The sequence below is a fragment of the Sapajus apella genome, unplaced genomic scaffold, assembly GCF_009761245.1.
Source record: "Sapajus apella isolate SASKATOON/1434 unplaced genomic scaffold, GSC_monkey_1.0 scaffold117, whole genome shotgun sequence".
Taxonomy (NCBI): Eukaryota; Metazoa; Chordata; class Mammalia; order Primates; family Cebidae; genus Sapajus; species Sapajus apella.
In genome coordinates, this window is record NW_022437057.1 from 1823669 (window position 1) to 1843440 (window position 19772).

General features: G+C 47.4%; 1 protein-coding gene across 2 annotated transcripts in view; it reads right to left on the reverse strand.

The window, feature by feature from the left end:
- Positions 1 to 19772, reverse strand: part of SH3PXD2B (SH3 and PX domains 2B) — a 115634-nt gene that overhangs the window by 24466 nt on the left and 71396 nt on the right. For both annotated transcript variants that reach the window (XM_032260354.1, XM_032260353.1), the window contains exons 6-7: positions 12920 to 12945; positions 3994 to 4128 (exon numbers count right to left, since the gene is read on the reverse strand). In XM_032260354.1, coding sequence (XP_032116245.1) covers positions 3994 to 4128; positions 12920 to 12945 — 161 coding nt within the window. The remainder of the gene's footprint in view (positions 1 to 3993; positions 4129 to 12919; positions 12946 to 19772) is intronic.

Below are 19772 nucleotides of genomic sequence, written 5' to 3' on the forward strand. Positions count from 1 at the left end.
ATCGAGACCATCCTGGTCAACATGGTGAAACCCCGTCTCTACTAAAAATACAAAACATCAGCTGGGCATGGTGGCACATGCCTGTAATCCCAGCTACTCAGGAGGCTGAGGCAGGAGAATTGCCTGAACCCAGGAGGCGGAGGTTGCGGTGAGCCGAGATTGCGCCATTGCACTCCAGCCTGGGTAACAAGCGCGAAACTCCGTCTCAAAAAAAAAAAAAAACAAAAAAAACAAAAGTTCACCTTCACTAAGATGTGTGATGCACCCATCATTTTACTTGCATTAAATATAATCTTCACATTATCATCCCAGTTGTACACATGAGGAAACGGGCTCAAAGAGGCAAACAAACTCATCCAAGTTTACATGGCTTGTGGAAGAGCCGTGATTTGTGCACAGGGCTGTTTGATTCTAACGGCGTTGGCCTTACCTGAGATGCAGATTTAGCATCTGCTTCACAGGCCTCTCACCCTGTGAGGCTCAGACATTCCCTAAGGAGAAGGGCCTGGATGGGGCCTGTGGTAGGGAGAATAGTGACCCTCTCCCTGCAAAGATGCCTGTGTCTGAATCCCCCAAACCTGCAAATATATTAAGTTACATGGCAATCATTAAGGCTGCTAATCTGCTGACCTTAAAGCAGGGAGTTTATCCTAGATTCTCTGGGTGGGCCTAGTATAATCCCAGGGGTCCTTAAGTATGCAAGAAGGAGGCAGAAGTCACGGGGAGATGTGACTGTTGGGGAAAGACACAGAGAGGTGCAACACTGCTGGCACTGAAGAAGGAAGAAGGGGCCATGAGCCAAGGCGGCCTCCAGGATCTGGAAAAGCCAAGGAAACAGATCCCACTGGGAACCTGAAGAAAGCAATGGGGCCCTGTCGATTCCTTGATTTTAGGCCAGTGAGACCATGCTGAACTTCTGACCCACAGACTGTTAGGTAAATGCGTGCTGCTGGCTGGGTGTGGTGGCTCCTGCCTGTAATCCCAGTTACTAGGGAGGCAGAGGCAGGAGAATCACTTGAACCCAGGAGGCAGAGGTTGCAGTGAGCTGAGATTGTGTCACTGCAGTCCAGCCAGCCTGGGTGACAGAGTGAAACTCTGTTTAAACAAACAAATAAGTGCCGTTTTAAGCCACTGAGTTTGTAGTAATTCATCACAGCATCAATGGGAAACTATACAGGGACCAACTGGCTCTGTATAAAATAAATGGAAAAATGAGATCTGTTCCCCAAGATCACACACCTCCAAGCCCTAGAGACCCCAGAGGAGAAGAGAAGGAAGGAGCAGACTCTTGAGCAACACTGCTGGTCTTACAGAGAGGCCTGTGCTCTTCACCTTGCAGAAATGGAAGCTGCCTTCTGCTTTAATTGATGTCAGGTTCCAAAATACCTGTGATGGTGGCTGATTGTTCTGTGTGTATATGTGAGTGAGAATAAATGGAACTCTGGGGCTGTTAAATCTGTGGAAAACCAGAAATTAGAAAATATGCCCTATGATTTTCTAAAGATTCATATTTGTAAATATTTGTATGAAGATAAGGAAACGGTAATAAAACAACAATAGCAATGACAGCATTGATGTGTCAGATGCTGTCCAGAGTGCTGCATGTCCACTCCTACCTTGCTAGATCCCCACCACAGCCTTATGAGGTGTGTACTATTACTGCCCCCATTTCACAGATGGGGAAGCGAAGGCTCGGCAACTCTATCAAAGTCACAAAGATAGAAAGTAGCAGAGCCACGTTTCAAACCCAGGCTGTCTCTGAGCTCTAAACTATTTTTACTAATGCCTCGCATATTGCTAGAGGGAGGATAAATCAAAACAGCCACTGCTTTGGAAGCAGATAAGTTGGTGGTATCTTAAGACTTAAATATGTGTATCTTGGCTAGGCACAGTGGCTCACCTATAATCCCAGCAGTTTGGGAGGCCGAGGTGGGTGGTCAGGAGTTCAAGACCAGCCTGACTAATATGGTGAAACCCCGTCTTCACTAAAAATACAAAACGTGGTGTGAGCCTGTAGTCCCAGCTACTCAGGAGGCTAAGATAGGAGAATTGCTTGAACCAGGAAGGCGGAGGTTGCAGTGAGCCGAGAGCGTGCCATTGTACTCCAGCCTGGATGATACAGTGAGACTCCATCTCCCCCGCCAAAAAAATAAATAAAATAAAATATGTGTATCTTATAGTCCAGCTGTTCCACTTCTTGGAATCTAACCTAAAGAAAATGACATGCACATTGTGGCACTGTTCTCAATGGAGTATGGATACAAATACATGAACATGGCTTACTCAGGCACTGAATACTATGCAGATGGGAAAAAGGATCAGAGGAGCTGGATTGTAACTAAAAAAAGTTAGCTGCAGATCAAAATGTATACAATAACACTACTGGGTTTTTGTGTATATGTGCATGTATGTATGAATGAGTACATGTGTATGTGTGAGTGTATATATTCACATGTACACACACACATACGTGTGTATATAATACTTTCAAGAAAGGGTCATACTTAATGAATAGAAGGGTTATCTGGGGCTCAGAAAGGGGGTTAGGGTTGAAGCTGGTGGAAAAAATAGATTTTAGTTTTATCATTAATGTTTTAAGAATAATGCGTCCATGCATTACTTGGATAAGTACAATATAATAAAAAATAAATGTCGTTATTGTGTTGGCTACTTGAAGATGGTCCCACTCATCCTCTCCCTTCCTTCTGCTACCCTCTGGACATACCAACACTCATTCCTGGCCCCCACTCTTCTTCCCAGTTACCCAACTTTCCTGACTTCCTGCAATCTGGGGGCCCAGGGCAGTGGGTGCTCCTGTCTTTCTGTCTTTACGTCCCCATGGTGTGTCTTAGCCACATCACACAGTCTGCACACATTCATTCTCAGGAATTGGAAAGTCACACGGCCTTAGGGGCTGCTGGAGTTGGTTTGGAAGTCCAGCTCTGCAGCCTGTTGTGAGATGTGGGGTGAGTGACTGACTCACTTGGAGTCATGGCTGCATTAGCTGTGAAGCAAGGATGGCAACTCCTATACTGAGTAATGAAGGAAGTTTGGCTGGCTGGTGCTGGTCTCATGACGAATGCCACCATGATCCAGAGGATGTTGGAAACATCATCTTTCCCCTGTTCTTTGGCTCTCAACTAGCCATTGGGCTGTCACAGAGACTGACGCACTAATGATATGATTAGCTAATGTCACATGTTAGCCACAACAAACCCAGTGGTTTGCACTGCATTTTCTCAGGGAGGATCTGCTTATTTTCTGCTCTTTGCCTTCAGTGGGGTGCAATGGCTGCTTTGTGGCTAAGGAAGGCAAAGGGGAAGGAAACCCACATTTTTTGAGCATCTACTATGTGCTAAGCACAAGTTTAAGCACTCTTTACATATTATGTCACTTCATCTTTACAATCACTCTTTAGAGCAAAGTTTTTATTTTGTTGATAAGAAAAGTAACAGAATAAAGCCACCTGAACCACTGTGAAATGTGGAATTTCGATGGAAATCTAGGTTAAGTGTCTCAATCATACCACATTCTGTCCAAGACCCAGCCAGTGTCCATGACCAGTGGTCCCTGTGATGGGCAGGTAGGCTAAGGACACAGGGAATGTGTCTGTCCCATTCATTAGAGCCCAGAGTGATGGAGCCTTCTTGAAGACTCCCATGGGTAAGCAAAGGCAAACCAACAGAGCACATTTCTAGTGGAGTGCTGGACTCTGTTTCTGCAAGTGCTTTAGAGCCAGAAGGAAAGTTTATAAAATGTGAAAGTCAGAACAAATCGGCACCATCTGACCCAACAGGATACTGGTGAGTTATGACCAGGTGGGATATTCAAGCACAGTGATCAAACAGGGGCCACTTTCTAAGAGACCTTCTGCCAGATCTATGGGAACTGGCCAGCCTGGATTGGCCATTTCCGTTTCTGAGTTTCCAAATGTTTCCTGTCCTAGGGGTTGGTGACAGGGTAATAGGAGAGGGGGGTGGTCTAGGTCCCCACCTGACTCATTCTTCTCGATGATGTCCACCACCTGCCCCACGCCGAGGCTGATCTCTGAACTCTCCTGCTTCTGGTAGTTGGCCACCACCACATACTGCTCCAGGACCATGGGGTCCACTGAGGTTTGGTCACCTCCTGTGGATAGGAAACAGACATGACATCTGGCCACCACCCATGCATGAAACAGCAGGAGCCAGAGCAGTAGAGTTGGTCAAGAGGGCATTCCAGATAAAAAAGAAGCAGTCACAGGACTCATCGCAAGGGTGACTTCATCCATTCATTCTTCTATTCATGTGCTTATTCAACCACCCAAATTGACCAAGTGCTATTCTGTGCAGGAACCGGGGATTCAGAGTTGATTAAGATATGGTACCTGCCCTGAAGATGCTGACACCCCAGTGGAAAAACTCATTCATTCATACTTAGCTATCCATCCATCCATTTTTCCATCCATATGTCCGTCTGTCCATCCATATGTCTGTCCATCCACCCATCCAGCCAGCCATCATACGCTATTATCCAACCATCCATCCATCCATCATCCATCCATCCAACCAAACTTTCATCTGTCTGCCCTCCATTCAACCATCTATCCACTCATGATATATCCAACTAAACACCATCATCCATCAACCACCTCAGCATCCATCCAAAATCACTCGCCTATTAATCTATGAAATCACTAGTGATGTTGATTCCAGATACTCTGAAGAGTACAAAGGTGAATAAAACAGCTATGAATCCCAGCCTCAAGTAACTCAGTCTAGTCACAGAGATAGACACATATATATGTAATTGATAAGACATAGAATTATATAAGCATTAGTTTATAATAAATTGCTGGAAACAACCAGGATGTTGGAACAGAAAATGAAGGGAAAAGACAATGCTATATGAAACGGGGTGGCTAGCAAGACCTGAGGCAGGAGGAGGGATCATGATGAGAATGCAGGAAGAGTGGTGTAGGCACACTCTGAGATGGGAAGGGACTTGGGATCTTCGGGACTGGGAGGAGGCCAGGCAAGGAAGTGCATAGAAAGACTGGTTCTGAGTGAGGTCCCCGAGGTAGGCACGGGTCAGATCAGGCAGGCTCTTCAGGGCCAAGTAAAGAAGTTGGATTGCTTTTAACCTTGAAGAGGAAAGTCGATTAAGGGCTTTAAGAAGAGAATAACAAGATAACAGTTACATCTTTAAAAAGATAATTCTGGCCGGGCGCAGTGGCTCAAGTCTGTAATCCCAGCACTTTGGGAGGCCGAGGTGGGTGGATCACAAGGTCAAGAGATCGAGACCATCCTGGTCAACATGGTGAAACCCCGTCTCTACTAAAAATACAAAAATTAGCTGGGCATGGTGGCGCACGCCTGTAGTCCCAGCTACTCGGGAGGCTGAGGCAGGAGAATTGCTTGAACCCAGGAGGCGGAGGTTGCGGTGAGCCGAGATCGCGCCATTGCACTCCAGCCTGGGTAACAAGAGCGAAACTCCGTCTCAAAAAAAAAAAGATAATTCTGGGTGGGGCATGGTGGCTCACGCCTGTAATCCCAGCACTTTGGGAAGCCAAGGAGGGTGGATCACCTGATGTCAGGAGTTTGAGACCAGTGTGACCAACATAGCGAAACCCCATCTCTACTAAAAATATAAAAATTAGCTGAGCATGGTGGTGCACACCTGTAATCCCAGCTACCCAGGAGACTGAGGCATGAGAATCGCTTGAACCTGGGAGGCAGAGGTTGTAGTGACGTGAGATTGCACCACTGCACTCCAGCCTGGGTGACAGAGTGAGACTCCATCTCAAAGACAAAAAAAGACAAGCGTGCAGTAGCGTGTGAAAGCCAGCGCACGGAACAGACTTTGTGCATCTCTCCCCACTGTGCTGGGTGGTGTCTTGTTGGTGGCTCGAAATCGGCCATGGTGGGAGTATTTACACCACAGAAATTGGCAAATGCTACAAAGCAGGGCTTCCCCACTGGAGAGCTGGTTGTTAAGTATCTACCAGCACACCACTGCACTCCAGCATCTGCAACCAGAAGCAGCACAGAAGCCCCTTGTTAGAACCATGCGGTCTGGATTTTTGATATGAAAAAACCAAATAGGGCATTGTAGCTGGGTGAAGGGTCCTGCTTCTTGGCTCTGTGCACATGCGCTGGCCACTCCTGCTTCCTGCCTGATGGTAACAGGGAAATGGGAGGGCCTTTAGGCTGGGGACAACCCTGCCACTTGCACCCTGCATAGAGAATGCACAAGGAGAACAGAGGAAGAGAGAGCAGGAAAGAAACAGAAAGATGCAGACTGATGGTTCAGAAGATCGGGCAGGAAGTAGCCTTAATGAGGGCCCATTACCGGCCACAGACAGCACATAAACCATCCCAATGCATCTGCCCTGCAAGCTGGGTACCGCAACCCGCATTCTGTGGGCAGGAACACAGAGGCTCAGAGATGTTAAGTGACTTTCTCTGGATCACACAGTTGTCTATGGACAAAGCTGGACTCTGTCCACTTGGCTGCAGGCTCTCCTGTGTGTCAGGGCACAGCAATGAGGAAAGAAAAGATGATGGAGGAAGAAGGGTGGTCTGAGGTCTGCGGGCTCTCCTTCCCCCAGGGCCTACTCAGGCTCAGTCTGACATCTCTGTGCATCTCAAGGCTTGTCTGCTATTGCCAGCCCTCTCGTCATCCTCCAGTTCCCCTGAGGTCAGGTGGCAGGGCCAACTTTTTCTAGACTCAAGATGCCAGTTCCCCCAAGCTGGCTCAGTCACATGAGCAGTGGCCTGAGAGTGGCTGCTTCACACCCCCTTCCTGCTGCCCCACAAACCACGAGCTTCTTGAAGGCAGTGGCCTTGACTGCCTCTGAACCACCTGGTCCTTACTAGCTCCTTGAAGGTGCTGTCTGGTGAATGAATGAATGCATGTAGGATGGTGGCTTTTAGAGGCTCTTGACTACCTGTCCTGGTCATTGGACTCACTATTTGCTGTGAATCCAATCCAGTCTACCCCGGGATACAGTCTGCCCAAGGGCTCAAACCCCAGGAGTGCAGCTGCCCTTCCATTTGGGCCCTCAGGTGAGCTGGACCAGGTAAGTGTGCTTTCCTGTGCCTCAGCTTGACAGAAAGTACTGGAAAGAAAAGAGGAAAAGCACCCACTTCATACACAGGTTGGTGCCTGCACCTGCTGCCCAGGTTAATGCTCAAAGAGAAATGCCCGCATCTTCCAGGCAGGCAGTCGGCAGCTGGTATCGGGTCAGGGAGTGGCTATGGGGACTTCCTCATAGAGCCACAGGCTTCACCTAGGTGGTTTTCTCTGCAGTGCTCCATCACCTGGCTTCACCGTGTCCTCATGGAGCCACACCTCTGCAGCAGGGTCTGAGGGGGGGCTTTCCCGGGGCCCAGGGAGGGAAGGCAGATGCTGTTACTGGTCTCTGTCCTGCCCCTCCAGTCTGCCCTCCATACAGCAGCCAGAACACTTGCCCAACAATGCTACTCTGATCATGCCACTCCCTGCTCAGCACCTGCCATGGGCTCAGCTTGCCTTCTGGCCACTTTATCCCTGGTGCACCTGCAAAGCAAAGGTGCCTTTGCAGAGGCTATTTCCTCTACTTGGGATGTCTCTTCCTTTCAATGGGAACCACCTATTCTTAGCCTCCTAACTGGTCCCTGCTACCAGCCTTGACCCAACCCTGCCTTTTTTTTTTTTTTTTTTTTTTGAAACAGAGTCTTGTTCTATTGCCCAGGCTGGAGTGCAGTGGCATGATCTCAGCTCACTGCAACCTCCAACGCTGGGGCTCAGGCGATTCTCTTGCCTCAGCCTCCTGAGTAGCTAGGATTATAGGCATGTGCCACAATGTCCGGCTAATTTTCATGTTTTTAGTAGAGATGGGGTCTCATCAAGTTGGCTAGGCTGGTCTTGAATTCCTGACTTAAAGTGATCCGCCTGCCTCGGCCTCCCAAAGTGCTGGGATTGCAGGCTTGAGCCACCATGCCTGGCTACAATTGGTTTTCAATATAGCAGCTAGAGCAGTCCTTTTAAAAGATGTGTCAGAACATGTTTCTCAAAGGTCAAGTCTCTGTGATGGTCCTCACCTCACTTGTGAAAAGCCTCAGTGGCCTACAAGGCGCTGTCTAATCTGCCTCTGATCACTTTTCTTTTCTTTTCTTTTTTTTTTTTTTTTTTTAATAGAGATGGGGTTTTGCCATGTTGCCCAGACTGGTCTTGAACTCCTGGGCTCAACCAATCCACCTGCCTCAGCCTCCCAAAGTGCTGGGATTATAGGCGTGAGCCACGGCGCCTGGCCTGTTTTTATATTTTTTAAGCGCTGTAAAGAAGGAGAAGAGGAATTAGAGGATGAGAAAGAATGGTTATTATTAGTAGTAGTGACAGAGGCTGTGTGTGGCCTATAAAGGCTAACATATTCACTATGTGACCCCTTAGACAAAGTCTGTCAACCCCTGGCCTAGAACATGGATGACTTCTTACTAGGGCTCAGTAAGTGTCTGAATGAAGGAAGGAACCAGTTTAAAACAGCTTTGCTGGGCATGGTGGCTCACGCCTGTAATCCCACCACTTTGGGAGGCGGAGGCAGGCAGATCATGAGGTCAGAAGTTGAAACCCCGTCTCCACTAAGAATACAAAAATTAGCCAGACATGGTAGCACGTGCCTGTAGTCCCAGCTACTCAGGAGGCTGAGGCAGAAGAATTGCTTGAACCCAGGAGGTGGAGGTTGCAGTGAGCCGAGATCACGCCACTGCATTCCAGCTTGGTCAAGGGAGTGAGACTTCCTCTCAAAGCAAACAAACAAACAAACAAATCCCTCTGCTTTAACGACTTCCTATCTCAGGGAGCATTCAAATGCCTTCCTTCACATTTCATTTTGTTTATACAGGTGTCTTTTCTACCAGACTGTGAGAATGGTTTCCACCTGGGGACCTAGAGCACTGCCAGGTACAGATACAGTTATTCATTCAATATTAAGCACCTAGTAGGTGCTTAAATAAATTATAAATTAATTTTACATTAAATAAATATTGAATGAATAACTGTACCTGTGTTGGTCATTCAGCATCCAGCACAGGTGTGCAACAGACATTTGTCAGGTGAATGAACAAAGGATAAATGAAGACTTCTAGAAACCCTTCCTACTCTATACAAGGCTCCAGGCCTCCTTATAAGTTTATAATCTTATAAATTAAAGATGACTCCTTCTCACCTATGTAGAAAGAGGGCTTCAGTTAAGTGAAGATCCAGTTGTCAGGTTACTCTGTCCAAAAAGCTCAACTTTTGCCACCCAGTTTTAACACCTGATGGTGGCACGGTTGCACCACACACAGTTTTCAGGACTGATGAATGCGCCCGGCATTTCTGCACTAACTCTCCTAACCAGTCTGCCAATGGGATTTGGCAAAACTATGAGCAGTGACAGAATGACAGAACCAAGGAATCATGAGATTTGCTGTGAGTAAGACACAGAGCCAGGAAATGAGGAGGGCAGGGAGCTCTGGGCTGGGACTCTGGGTTAGCTGGAGCAAAGCATGGACTGGCACAGGGCTCAGGGCTGGCACAGGGCTCAGGGCTGGCACTTCCTCCAAGACTTGCTCTGGGGCCAGGTCCAAGACTACCATCTCCTTGCTGTTTTTCCATGCAGTAGCTTAGACTAGTTCTCTGCCATGAAGTGGTTCAGAGAATACATGGAGTTGCTGTTTCAGCACCAGTTCTTTCAGGGTAAGTTGGTTCATTTTACTCAGAGCACTCAACTTATTGAAACTGATGAGAAAAGTTCATTCATTTGATCTACCAGGAGTCTCAAATTAGGCTTCAGGCCATTTACTTGTTAAGTGAAGACACCTACTGGTGGAGGTTGATATTGCGGCCAAGCTCTATAATGCCATAATAATTGCAATGTCTAAATGTTGAGGCAGGCAGCTAAAGCTAAATTCTAGGAGTTGCCAAGTGTGAAATCAAAGGATTCCTAGGCAAGGATATCACTTTTGTGGCCCAGTCAGAAATATGAGAGAAGAGGTAATGAGAAAGGAAAGTCTGACACTGGAAGGGCGATTTTATTATTAAGTGTTGTAAAATATTCTTAAGACGTATAGTGCCTAGTCTACCACAGAAGTTTTCTATTTGGGCATATTTTTTCTTCATGATGATATGTCTTTAATTTTTAAAATGATGGGTAAAGTGGGATTTTCCTTCCAAAGATTTCACTATATTGCCAATCTTGCTGAAAGAGTCAGTAAACAAAGAATGCTTTTAAGTAAAGGTTAGACAAATCAGGAAGAAAGATGCTCTTCAAATAATCGGATGATCTCTTGACTTTTGGTAAGAAGATTCATTTTCTGCAGGATGAGCAGAATTTGAGGCCATATTAGCCAAAGTCTGTAGGAGCCAGCCAGCCAGTCATGACTGGGAAATGCCAGAGGCAGATAAGCCGTCTCCAAAGCAGAGTTTTGGTACAGAAATCTCAGGAGTTAGTCTGTCAATGTTAGATCCCTTTAAAATTCAATCCAAAAGGCCAATTCTAAAATAAAGGAAGTGTTCAAAGGTCAAAAAGATACACGGCTAATCCCAGCTTGGGTTCTTAGTTTGAATGAAGAAAGATGCTATTTTCCACCCAGTTGAATTATAAATAATCCGTCCCCATCATTTCAGGTGAATGATACAACAACAGTTACCACAAATTAGAGCTTCTTCCCCCTTTTCCAGACAAGACCCCTCATCAAGCCTGTTCCGACTGGACATTTGTGTTTGTCACAAACCAGAGCTGTCTCTTTCCTCTCTTCTCTCTCCTCCCACACTCATTCCTTCTAGGGAAAGTCTCTACATACTCAAAACCAGAAACTCTGCCAGCCCAAGAGTGGCGGCTCCTCTTCTCTCTGCTCTTTTCTAAGAAACATATAATTATCCCTGGGGCTCAGGAACTATTTGCAGCTTTAGCAGGATACCACGGCTCTGGCCAGTACCTATTAAACTGGAAAGACGAGCTATAAACAGACTGGTTGGGAAAAGGCTGAAGTTAATTCTGACGCCATTCCTTGAGGCAGAGAGAATGACTGTGAGGCCTGTCAGGTTGACCACAGGGCCCATACCCAGGGGCAGCAAAGGTACTGGGGCTTTTTAATTTGGAATTTCTACTTGATATGGTTTGGATCTGTGTCCCCACCCAAATCTCATGTCAAATTGCAATCTCCAATATTGGAGGTGGGGCCTGGAGGGAGGTGATTGGATCATGGGGGTGGGTCCTTCATGAATGGCTCAGCACCATCCTCTTGGTGCTGTCTCTAGATGGAATTACCAGGAGATGTGGTTGCTTAAAAGTGTGTAGCACCTCCCCTCTCTCTCGGTCCTGCTCCTGCCGTTTAAGAACTGCTCGCTCTCCCTTTGCCTTCCACCATAATGGAGAACTCCCTGAGGCCTCCCCAGAAGCTGAGCAGAAGCCTCTATGCTTCCTGTAAAGCCTGCAGAACCATGAGCCAATTAAACCTTTTTTCTTTATAAATCACCCAGTCATAGGTATTTCTTTATAGCAGTGTGAGAATGAACTAATACACCACTGCTGGTCAGGGGCACCCACGTACTTTAAGTAATAGTAGTAGTGGCAGTAAAAACAGCATCAAATATATATTACCAAGCATGTGCCAGGCACTGTTCTAGGTACCTTACGGATATGATTATAAATCCTATAATAATCCCCTACGGCAGCCTGCCATGATAAACCCCATTTTGCAGACGAGGCCCATGAGAAGATGCATCCTTTTTCACTTCTAGGATCTCTGCTTGCACCCCTGATCCTCATCAACCCTCTCAAACCTCCTAGAATCCTAGGAAATTAAACAGTGTTGGATTCTGGAAGTTGTGAAGTCCACATTGGCTCCAGGTGAGGTGTGGGCTGGGGCCTTTGCAGATGATCTTGGGTGGCAAGAAGAAGAAGTTGGGCAAGAAGAAGAAGTTGGGCCACTGTTTATATAAATTTATAAACCCCAGGGGAGAGCTCAATCATTCTTCTGTGCGTTCCCAAATTCCACCTTCTCCTTCTCCATGACTGCTTCTGAGAGAAGAGTTGTGAAAGATCCAGGCAATGGAAAGATGATTAGGAAGGAATATAACATACTTTAGGGAGAATGGCAATAGGGCTGGGAATTGCTTGACACTGCATCTGTCATTGCCCAAAACAGGGGCTGGGCCTGGTGCCGAGGATATCCAATGGATATGGCCCAAATCTGCCACACATTCCTGCCCCCAGCCGGTGCCTGGCAATCCCCTCAGCCCGGGATGCCCTTCACTCTATGGAAAGCTCCAGCTACTTCATCAAGACCCAGGAGGAAACTGAGGCCCATGAAAGGGTGCATCCTTTTTCACTTCTAGGGCCTCTGCTTGCACCCCTGATCCTCATCAACCTCCTCAAACCTGGAATCCTAGGAAATTAAAGAGCGCTAAATTCTGGAAGTTCTGAAGTTCACATTGGACTTCTTTCCGACCCCTTATGACACCTGCAAAGAATGCTCTCAACTCTCAGCTACCATATTGCTCTGTATAAAGTGGAACAAAGGCATTTACCTCCCAATATCATAGCTAGGAAGAAGTCTGTCTCCCCATTTCCATGAAGGCATTCCCTGGAAAAGACTCCAAGTCTCAACCACTTGGCAGTTTTTTGGCGTATTAGATGAAACAACTTCAAATACTATTTTTGGGAAATGGGATGGGATATCACCCAATCAATCAAACATCCATCCATCCATCCATCCATCCATTCATCCATCCATCAGTTCACCCATCCCTCCTTCCATTCCCTCCCCTCCCTCCCTCCCTCCTACCCACCATCCATCCATCCATCCACATCACTGTATCCCCAGCATGGAACCCAGGACCTGGCACAGAGTAGGTGCTCAGCTGGAGTTTGCTATACACTGAATAAAGAGAAGAAAATAGAGAATATTCTTACCAGATTTCTTTTTCCCAGCGTGCTCCCTGTATAGGAAAGAAAGGGGGTGGGAAAGAGTAATGAGTCAGTACTTGTCATGTGTTAACATGAGTTATTCTGCTAGGATACTGAGATTTTCCACCCCCCACAACATCATCAGTGAATGAATAAAATCCAGGCCAACTAGAGGGATGCTGGCTTCTCCAAAGAGAAAGAATTTCTCTTAATTCTGTCCCTTTGCCTGATAAGTGCTCTGGTGTCCTGGGGACCAGTGTCTCCACTTATTTGTAGACTGGAAGCCCTGGAGAGGAGCTGAAGGGGGATGCACAGTTTGAAAATAGGAATTAGGTCCCCACGCTGCAATGAGCCTGATGCCTACCTCATCAGGCACAGCAGAGGTCCCTGCCCCATTTCTTGGGGTCCCCTAAGCCGTAGACATGGGGCAGAAAGTGCTTGAGACTAAGTGTAGAGGGAACACAGTAAAACTGGGCAGAAGTCTGGACAGCAGTGAATACAGTACACCTCCCTAGTAGAGACAGGGGAGACACTACTGTGAGCTAGAATTCACGGGGAATGATGAATAGTGACTCCCTTACATTTGTTGATGATGTCAGAGTTTATAAATGCAACTGTATCAGTCAGGCGCAGTGACTCACGCCTGTAATCCCAGCACTTTGGGAGGCTGAGGTGGGTGAATCACTTGAGGTCAGGAGTTCGAGACCAGCCTAGCCAACATGGTGAAACACCGTCTCTGCTAAAAATACAAAAATTAGCTGGGTGTTGTGGTGCACGCCTCTGGTACCAGCTACTCGGGAGGCTGAGGCAAGAGAATTGCTTGAGCCTGGGAGGCGGAAGTGCAGTGAGCCAAGACAGAGCAAGATTCCAACCTGGGGGGTGGGGGTGGGGGCGGGGAACAACTGCATCACAAATGCAACATTACAAATTGGGGCTTACAAAGCACTTTTAAAGTAAGTTATCTCACAAATATGTTTCCAGTGGTTGGGCTGGGATGGATATTGTGGCAACAGTAGCATTAGTTAATATTATTAAATGACCTGGTGCCAGCACCCTGCTAGGCACTTGTAGTTTACTCACCCAATACTCATGATGATCCCTGGAAATAAGTATTATTATTATTATTATTATTATTATTATTATTATTATTTTTGAGACAGAGTTTTGTTCTTGTGGCCCAGGCTGGAGTGCAATGGTGCAATCTCGGCTTACTGCAACCTCTGCCTCCTGGGTTCAAGCTATTCTCCTGACTTAGCCTCCCGAGTAGCTAGGATTACAGGCATGAGCCACCACGCTCAGCTAATTTTGTATTTTTAGTAGAGATGGGGTTTCTCCATGTTGGTCAGGCTGGTCTCAAACTCCTGACCTCAGGTGATCTGCCTGCCTTGGCCTCCCAAAGTGCTGGGATTATAGGTGTGAGCTGCTGTGCCCGGCAGGTATTATTCTTATTCCCATTTTACAGACGAGGAAGAGAGAGGCCAAGTAATTTGCTCAAGGTCACACAGCTCGCAAGTAGTACAGCCAGAATTTGAACCCAGCTCTGACTTTTAAAAAACTGAAATATTACTGACAAACCATAAACTCATCTTTTAGGCTAGGAGCGGTTGGTCACACCTGTGATCCTAGTACTTTGGGATGCCCAGGGTGGGCAGATAACTAGAGGTCAGGAGTTTGAGACCAGCCTGACCAACATGGAGAAACCCCATCTCTACTACAAATATAAAAATTAGCTGAGTGTGGTGGCATGTGCCTGTAGTCCCAGCTACTTGGGAGGCTGAGGCAGGAGAATCGCTTGAACCTGGGAGGCGGAGGTTGCAGTGAGCTGAGATCATGCCATTGCACTCCAGCCTGGAAGACAGAGCGAGACTCTTTCTCAAAAACAAAACAAAACAAACAAAAACTCATCCTTTAAAAGTATACAACTTACTTGTTTTCAGTATATTCACAAGGTTGTCCAACCATCACCACTAATTCCAGATCACTTTCATCACACCAAAAAGAAGCCCTGTACCCATTAGTAGTCACTTCCCATTCTCCCTCCTCCAGCGCTTGGCAACCACAAATCTGCTTACTGTCTCTTATTTGCCTATTCTGGACATTTCATATAAATGGAATCATATAGTGTGTGGCCTTTTGTGTCTGGCTTCTTTCATTTGGCGTAATGTCTTTGAGGTTCATCCATGTTGTAGCATGCATCAGCACTTCACTCCTTTCTGTTGCTAAGTAATATTCCATTGCGTGGACAGACCACAATTTGTTTACCCATTACTAAGTTGCTGGGCATTTGGGTTGTTTCCACTCTTTGGCTATTACGAATAATGCTTCTGTGAACATCTGTGTACAAGATTTTGTATGGACATGTGCTTTGATTTCTCCTGGTTATATACTTAAGAGTGGAATTGCTAGGTCTTATGGTAACTCCAGGTTTAACTTTTGAGGAGCTGCCACACAGATGTCCACAGCGACCGCACCATTTTATATTTCTACCAGCACTGTATGAAGGTTCCATCTTCTTCATATCCTTGACAACACTTGTTATCTATCTTCTTTTTTTAATTTTAATTTTTAGATGGAGTTTTGCTCTGTTGCCCAGGCTGGAGTGCAGTGGCATGATTTCAGCTCACTGCAACCTCCACGTCCTGGGCTCAAATGATTCTCCTGCCTCAGCCTCCCATGTAGCTGAGATTACAGGCGCCCACCACATCTGGCTAATTTTTGTATTTGTAGTAGAGATGGGGTTTCACCATGTTGGCTAGGCAGGTCTCGAACTCCTGACTTCAAGTGATCTACCTGCTTTGGCCTCCCAAAGTGCTAGGAATACAGGTATGAGCCAGCATGCCCAGCCTATCTACCTTCTTGATTACAGCCATTCTAGTGGATGTGAATTAGATCTAGTGATATTTCATCGCAGCTTGGATTTGCATTTCCTGATGGATAATGATGCAAGTATTATCTCATATACTTATTGGCTATTTGTGCATTTTCTTTGGAGAAGTGTCTATTCAATGTCTGGGTTTTTAAGCACCAAGTAATAATGGTTCGGAGCAACCTGAGGGAGAGCAGGGAGGGAGTTAAGCCAAGCCCAAGACCAGGGGCTGCACTCCTCCGGTATGTCTGGGAGGCGCAGCAGAGTCTGGCCAGGTTGGGCTGGGGCGGTGGTGATGTCCTCCCTCCAGGCATTACATCCCTGAGATTGACCTTCACAGAGCCTGTAAGGAGAGGGTGAGGGTCGGAGTGTATGTCCTAGCCCACCTTCACTGGCACTCACTGGGTTCTGGTCAGAAAGCTACATCTGGGCTGACTCACTGCATCCTCACGCATCCCTCTGAAGATTACTCTATTTTGCAGATGGAGATGCTGAGGCCCAGAGAGGTGAGGTACGAGGCCCAAGACTGGAAGCCAGGAAGCCTGGCTGGAGCCCACTCTCCTGACCACCACCTGGACCGCCTAGTGACTGAAGTTCCCCTCTGGGCTGCTGTTCCAAGATGCACTAACCAAGGTTCCTCCAGCCTGCTTCCACAGAAAGCACCAGCTGCCGGAGTCGCCGTCCAGGCCCGCAAGCTGAGCCGTGTTCTGGGCTTAAGTACTGGGCTCTTACTGGGCCATGCACCCCTGCTTCTATTGCCCCGGGCAGAGCAGGGGAATGGTGACGGCAGGAGACTCTAGCGTTCAGGCAGCTGCAGCATGCGTTCACTCAAGCAGGTGCGTCATATTCTTGGTGTGACACGCTTGGGGTGTTCCCAAGTTTTCCTATTCATGGCAGCCAAAACCCTACTCCAACAGCACCAACTGGCTAGGATAGACCCCTAAAGTCCATCTCAAGCCCTAACATGGGATGAGCTTCAGGATCCTGACCAACAGAACAACCCCACTGAGTATAACCCTCAAGTTCACTATCCCTAAACCAACAACCAGGGCCCAGCTGAGACTGCCTGCTGTGGCCCCAGAACCATCTCTTGGGCCCTTGGCAACCTCCCCACCTTCCTTCCTTTTCAAATCCTGGCTTAAAGACAGGAAGGCATCACTAGGTAAGCACCTGCCCTGTGCCAGACACTGTCCTTTATGGGCAAGATCTTGCTTAGTGCTCACAACAAAGCTGTGAGCCAGGGTAGTGGCACCCACTTTACTGATAAGGAAATAAGCTCAGAGAAGTCAAGTCATTTGTCCGAGGTCACACAGCTGGGAAGGGACAAGGAGATTTCAACCTTCCCTTTCTTTCCAGGAAGGCTCTCAGAACCAGATACATATACTCCAGCATGGTGCTTGCTAGCTTAGTTCAGCTGTTTCTTGGCGCTTTCTTTGGTACAGTCTAGGCTGTGTTTTGTATTTTTAGTGGATGTTCTATTTGTGTATGCATGGGTGCCTATGTACCCACATGTTCACGCTGCCTTTCCCACCACTGTGGAAGTCAGCAGGCCCTCCTTATCTGCTGATGAATGAAGAACAAAGCCAGTGGCCTTGACTGGATGCAGCATGGGCTGAGAAATCTTGTCCTGTGCTATTTCTACAAGCCCCAGCCAGCAAGCTAGCAGGGCTGCCTCTGCCACCAAAGAGAGGAAGCCAAGGGTGCAACAAGGCCACCATGCAGCCTCCGGGACTTCCCACCTCCTCTTAAGGACGGGCTCCCACCCCGTGTCCCAGAGTGTCCTTCCTTCTTGAAGATGACCAGACTCCTCCCAAGCACAGCAGCTGCCCCTGGCCTGGCCCTCTCCCCTCTATGTGTCTAAGTTGGTCTGATGCCTGCTCAGAGACTGGGGCCACTGCAACCACCTTCGCCAGGGAGAGGCCAAAGCCATCCTGGCACTAACATTCGGAAGGGCTACCAGGGCTGGGCTACTTCGCCTCAGGTCCATGTACAAGATTCCGCACAAATGAGGACCTCCTGAAACTGGAGGTGCTCTTTCAGGAAGAGGGAAGAGAGCTTTTGCTGGAATCTCTAAGTGGTCCATGATGCTCCCCAAAGTTAAAGTCTCTGGGGCACTGAGATAAGGGAGAAGAAAATCTGGCTATCATTGAATCCAGGGGGCCACGGAACGCAGACCAGCGTCAACACTACTCTCACGGCTGCTGTCTTCTCCTTTCCCTGACCTTGGGCAGTCAGGTCTGTAGAGCACATCCCAAGTGCTTTCCTCTACATCTCATTTGATTCCCCAAGCAATGCTGTGAGGGAGGTGTCATCAGGCCCATCTTACATAAGAGGAGACTGAGGCAAGGGGTGGAAAGGCCTGCCCAAGCTCACCCAGTGTGAAAGCGGCTCCTATAAACTCAGTTCATATGTGGAAACCCTAAGCCCCAGTGTGATGGTGCTTGGAGATGGAGCCTTGGTGGGTTATAAAGATGGAGCCCCAGGATGGGATTAACGCCTTTATGAGAAGAGACACGAAGGGTACGAGGATCACTTGAGCCCAGGAGCGTCAGACCAGCCTGAGCAACATAGCCAGACCCTGTCTACAAAAAATTAAAAAAAAAAAAAAAAAAAAAAAAAAGAGGAGACATAAGGGAGCTGGCTTTCTCTCTCTCTCTCTTTTTATGTCTATCATGCGGGGACACATCTGCAAACCAGGAAGTGGCCTTCACCAGGCACTGAAATAGCTGGCACCTTGATCCTGGACTGATCCAGCCTCCAGAAAGTGAGACATACATTTTTGTTGCTTAAGCCACCCAGTCTGTGGTATTTTTGTCACAGCAGGTGGAACAAACTAAGACAGTAGTCAGGCAATTCTTCCTGCTCAGGGTATATCAGGCTGGGCATCTTGATCAACTCTTAAGAGACAGTGCTGGAATAAAGACAGCAACATCTGGGCATTCCGAGAGGGGCAGTACCATGAGCTGCCACCTCCTGAGCAGCTGGCGTGGTCTTGGAATTTTTCCCTGTGGCAGTCACTCATTCCTCGCCATCATCCTAAAAAGTACAGCTACTCCCATTTCACATGGAGCAAGTGTGGAAGCCCAGAAGCAAAGTGAGGGAGGCCCACACCACACAGCCCAGGAGTGGTGGAGGCGGGATTTGAACCTGGGTGTACTAGATTCCAAACTCAAGTTCTTTTCTATTAAGTAAGCCTCTTGTGTGGGACTGAGCTTAGGTTCAGACTCAGACTGACACAGGGAAAATTCATCTTCACCTCTTCTAAACTGTGCCTCTCTTTCATTATTGTTTTGTTAAAAGTCTCTTTTATCATTCTGAACCTCAGCTGCCTCATCTGTAAGCGAGGAATGACAGGTTTTCTGTTTTTGTTTTTGAGACAGAGTCTCCTCTGTTGCCCAGGCTGGAGTGCAGTGGTGGGGATCACTGCTCACTGCAACCTCGACCTCCTTGGCTGGAGCAATTCTCCCATCTCAGCCTCCTGAGTAGCTGGGACTAGGCACCACGCCACCATGCCTGGCTAATTTTTTTTGATTTTTAGTAGAGACAGGGTCTCACTATGCAGCTCATGCTGGTCTTAACTCCTGTGCTCAAGCAATCCTCCAGGCTCAGCCTCCCAAAGTGCTAGGATTACAGGCATGAGGGAATGGCAGTTTTTATCTGGCAGTTTTGTGAGAAAATGAAGTGGAAAGGGAGCACAATGAGCTCTGTATCCTTTGATTCACCTTGTGCAGAAATTTTAATTGAAGGCAGAGGCTATGAGCCTGAATGGCAGTTCACTCCTGCAAGCCCGGGAGGACTGCAGACAAAGGTGGTCTGAGAATATTTCCCCATATTTCCTGATGGCAATACAAGTTGGGAAATGCTCACCAGATGCCAATGCCAAAGACACTAAGAACAAAAACATTAGCCAGCATGAGCTTAACATCCCAGATTATCAGATTTATATTCTGTATCTTTATGATTATTTTTAAATTTATGAAACCGTGTCTTGGC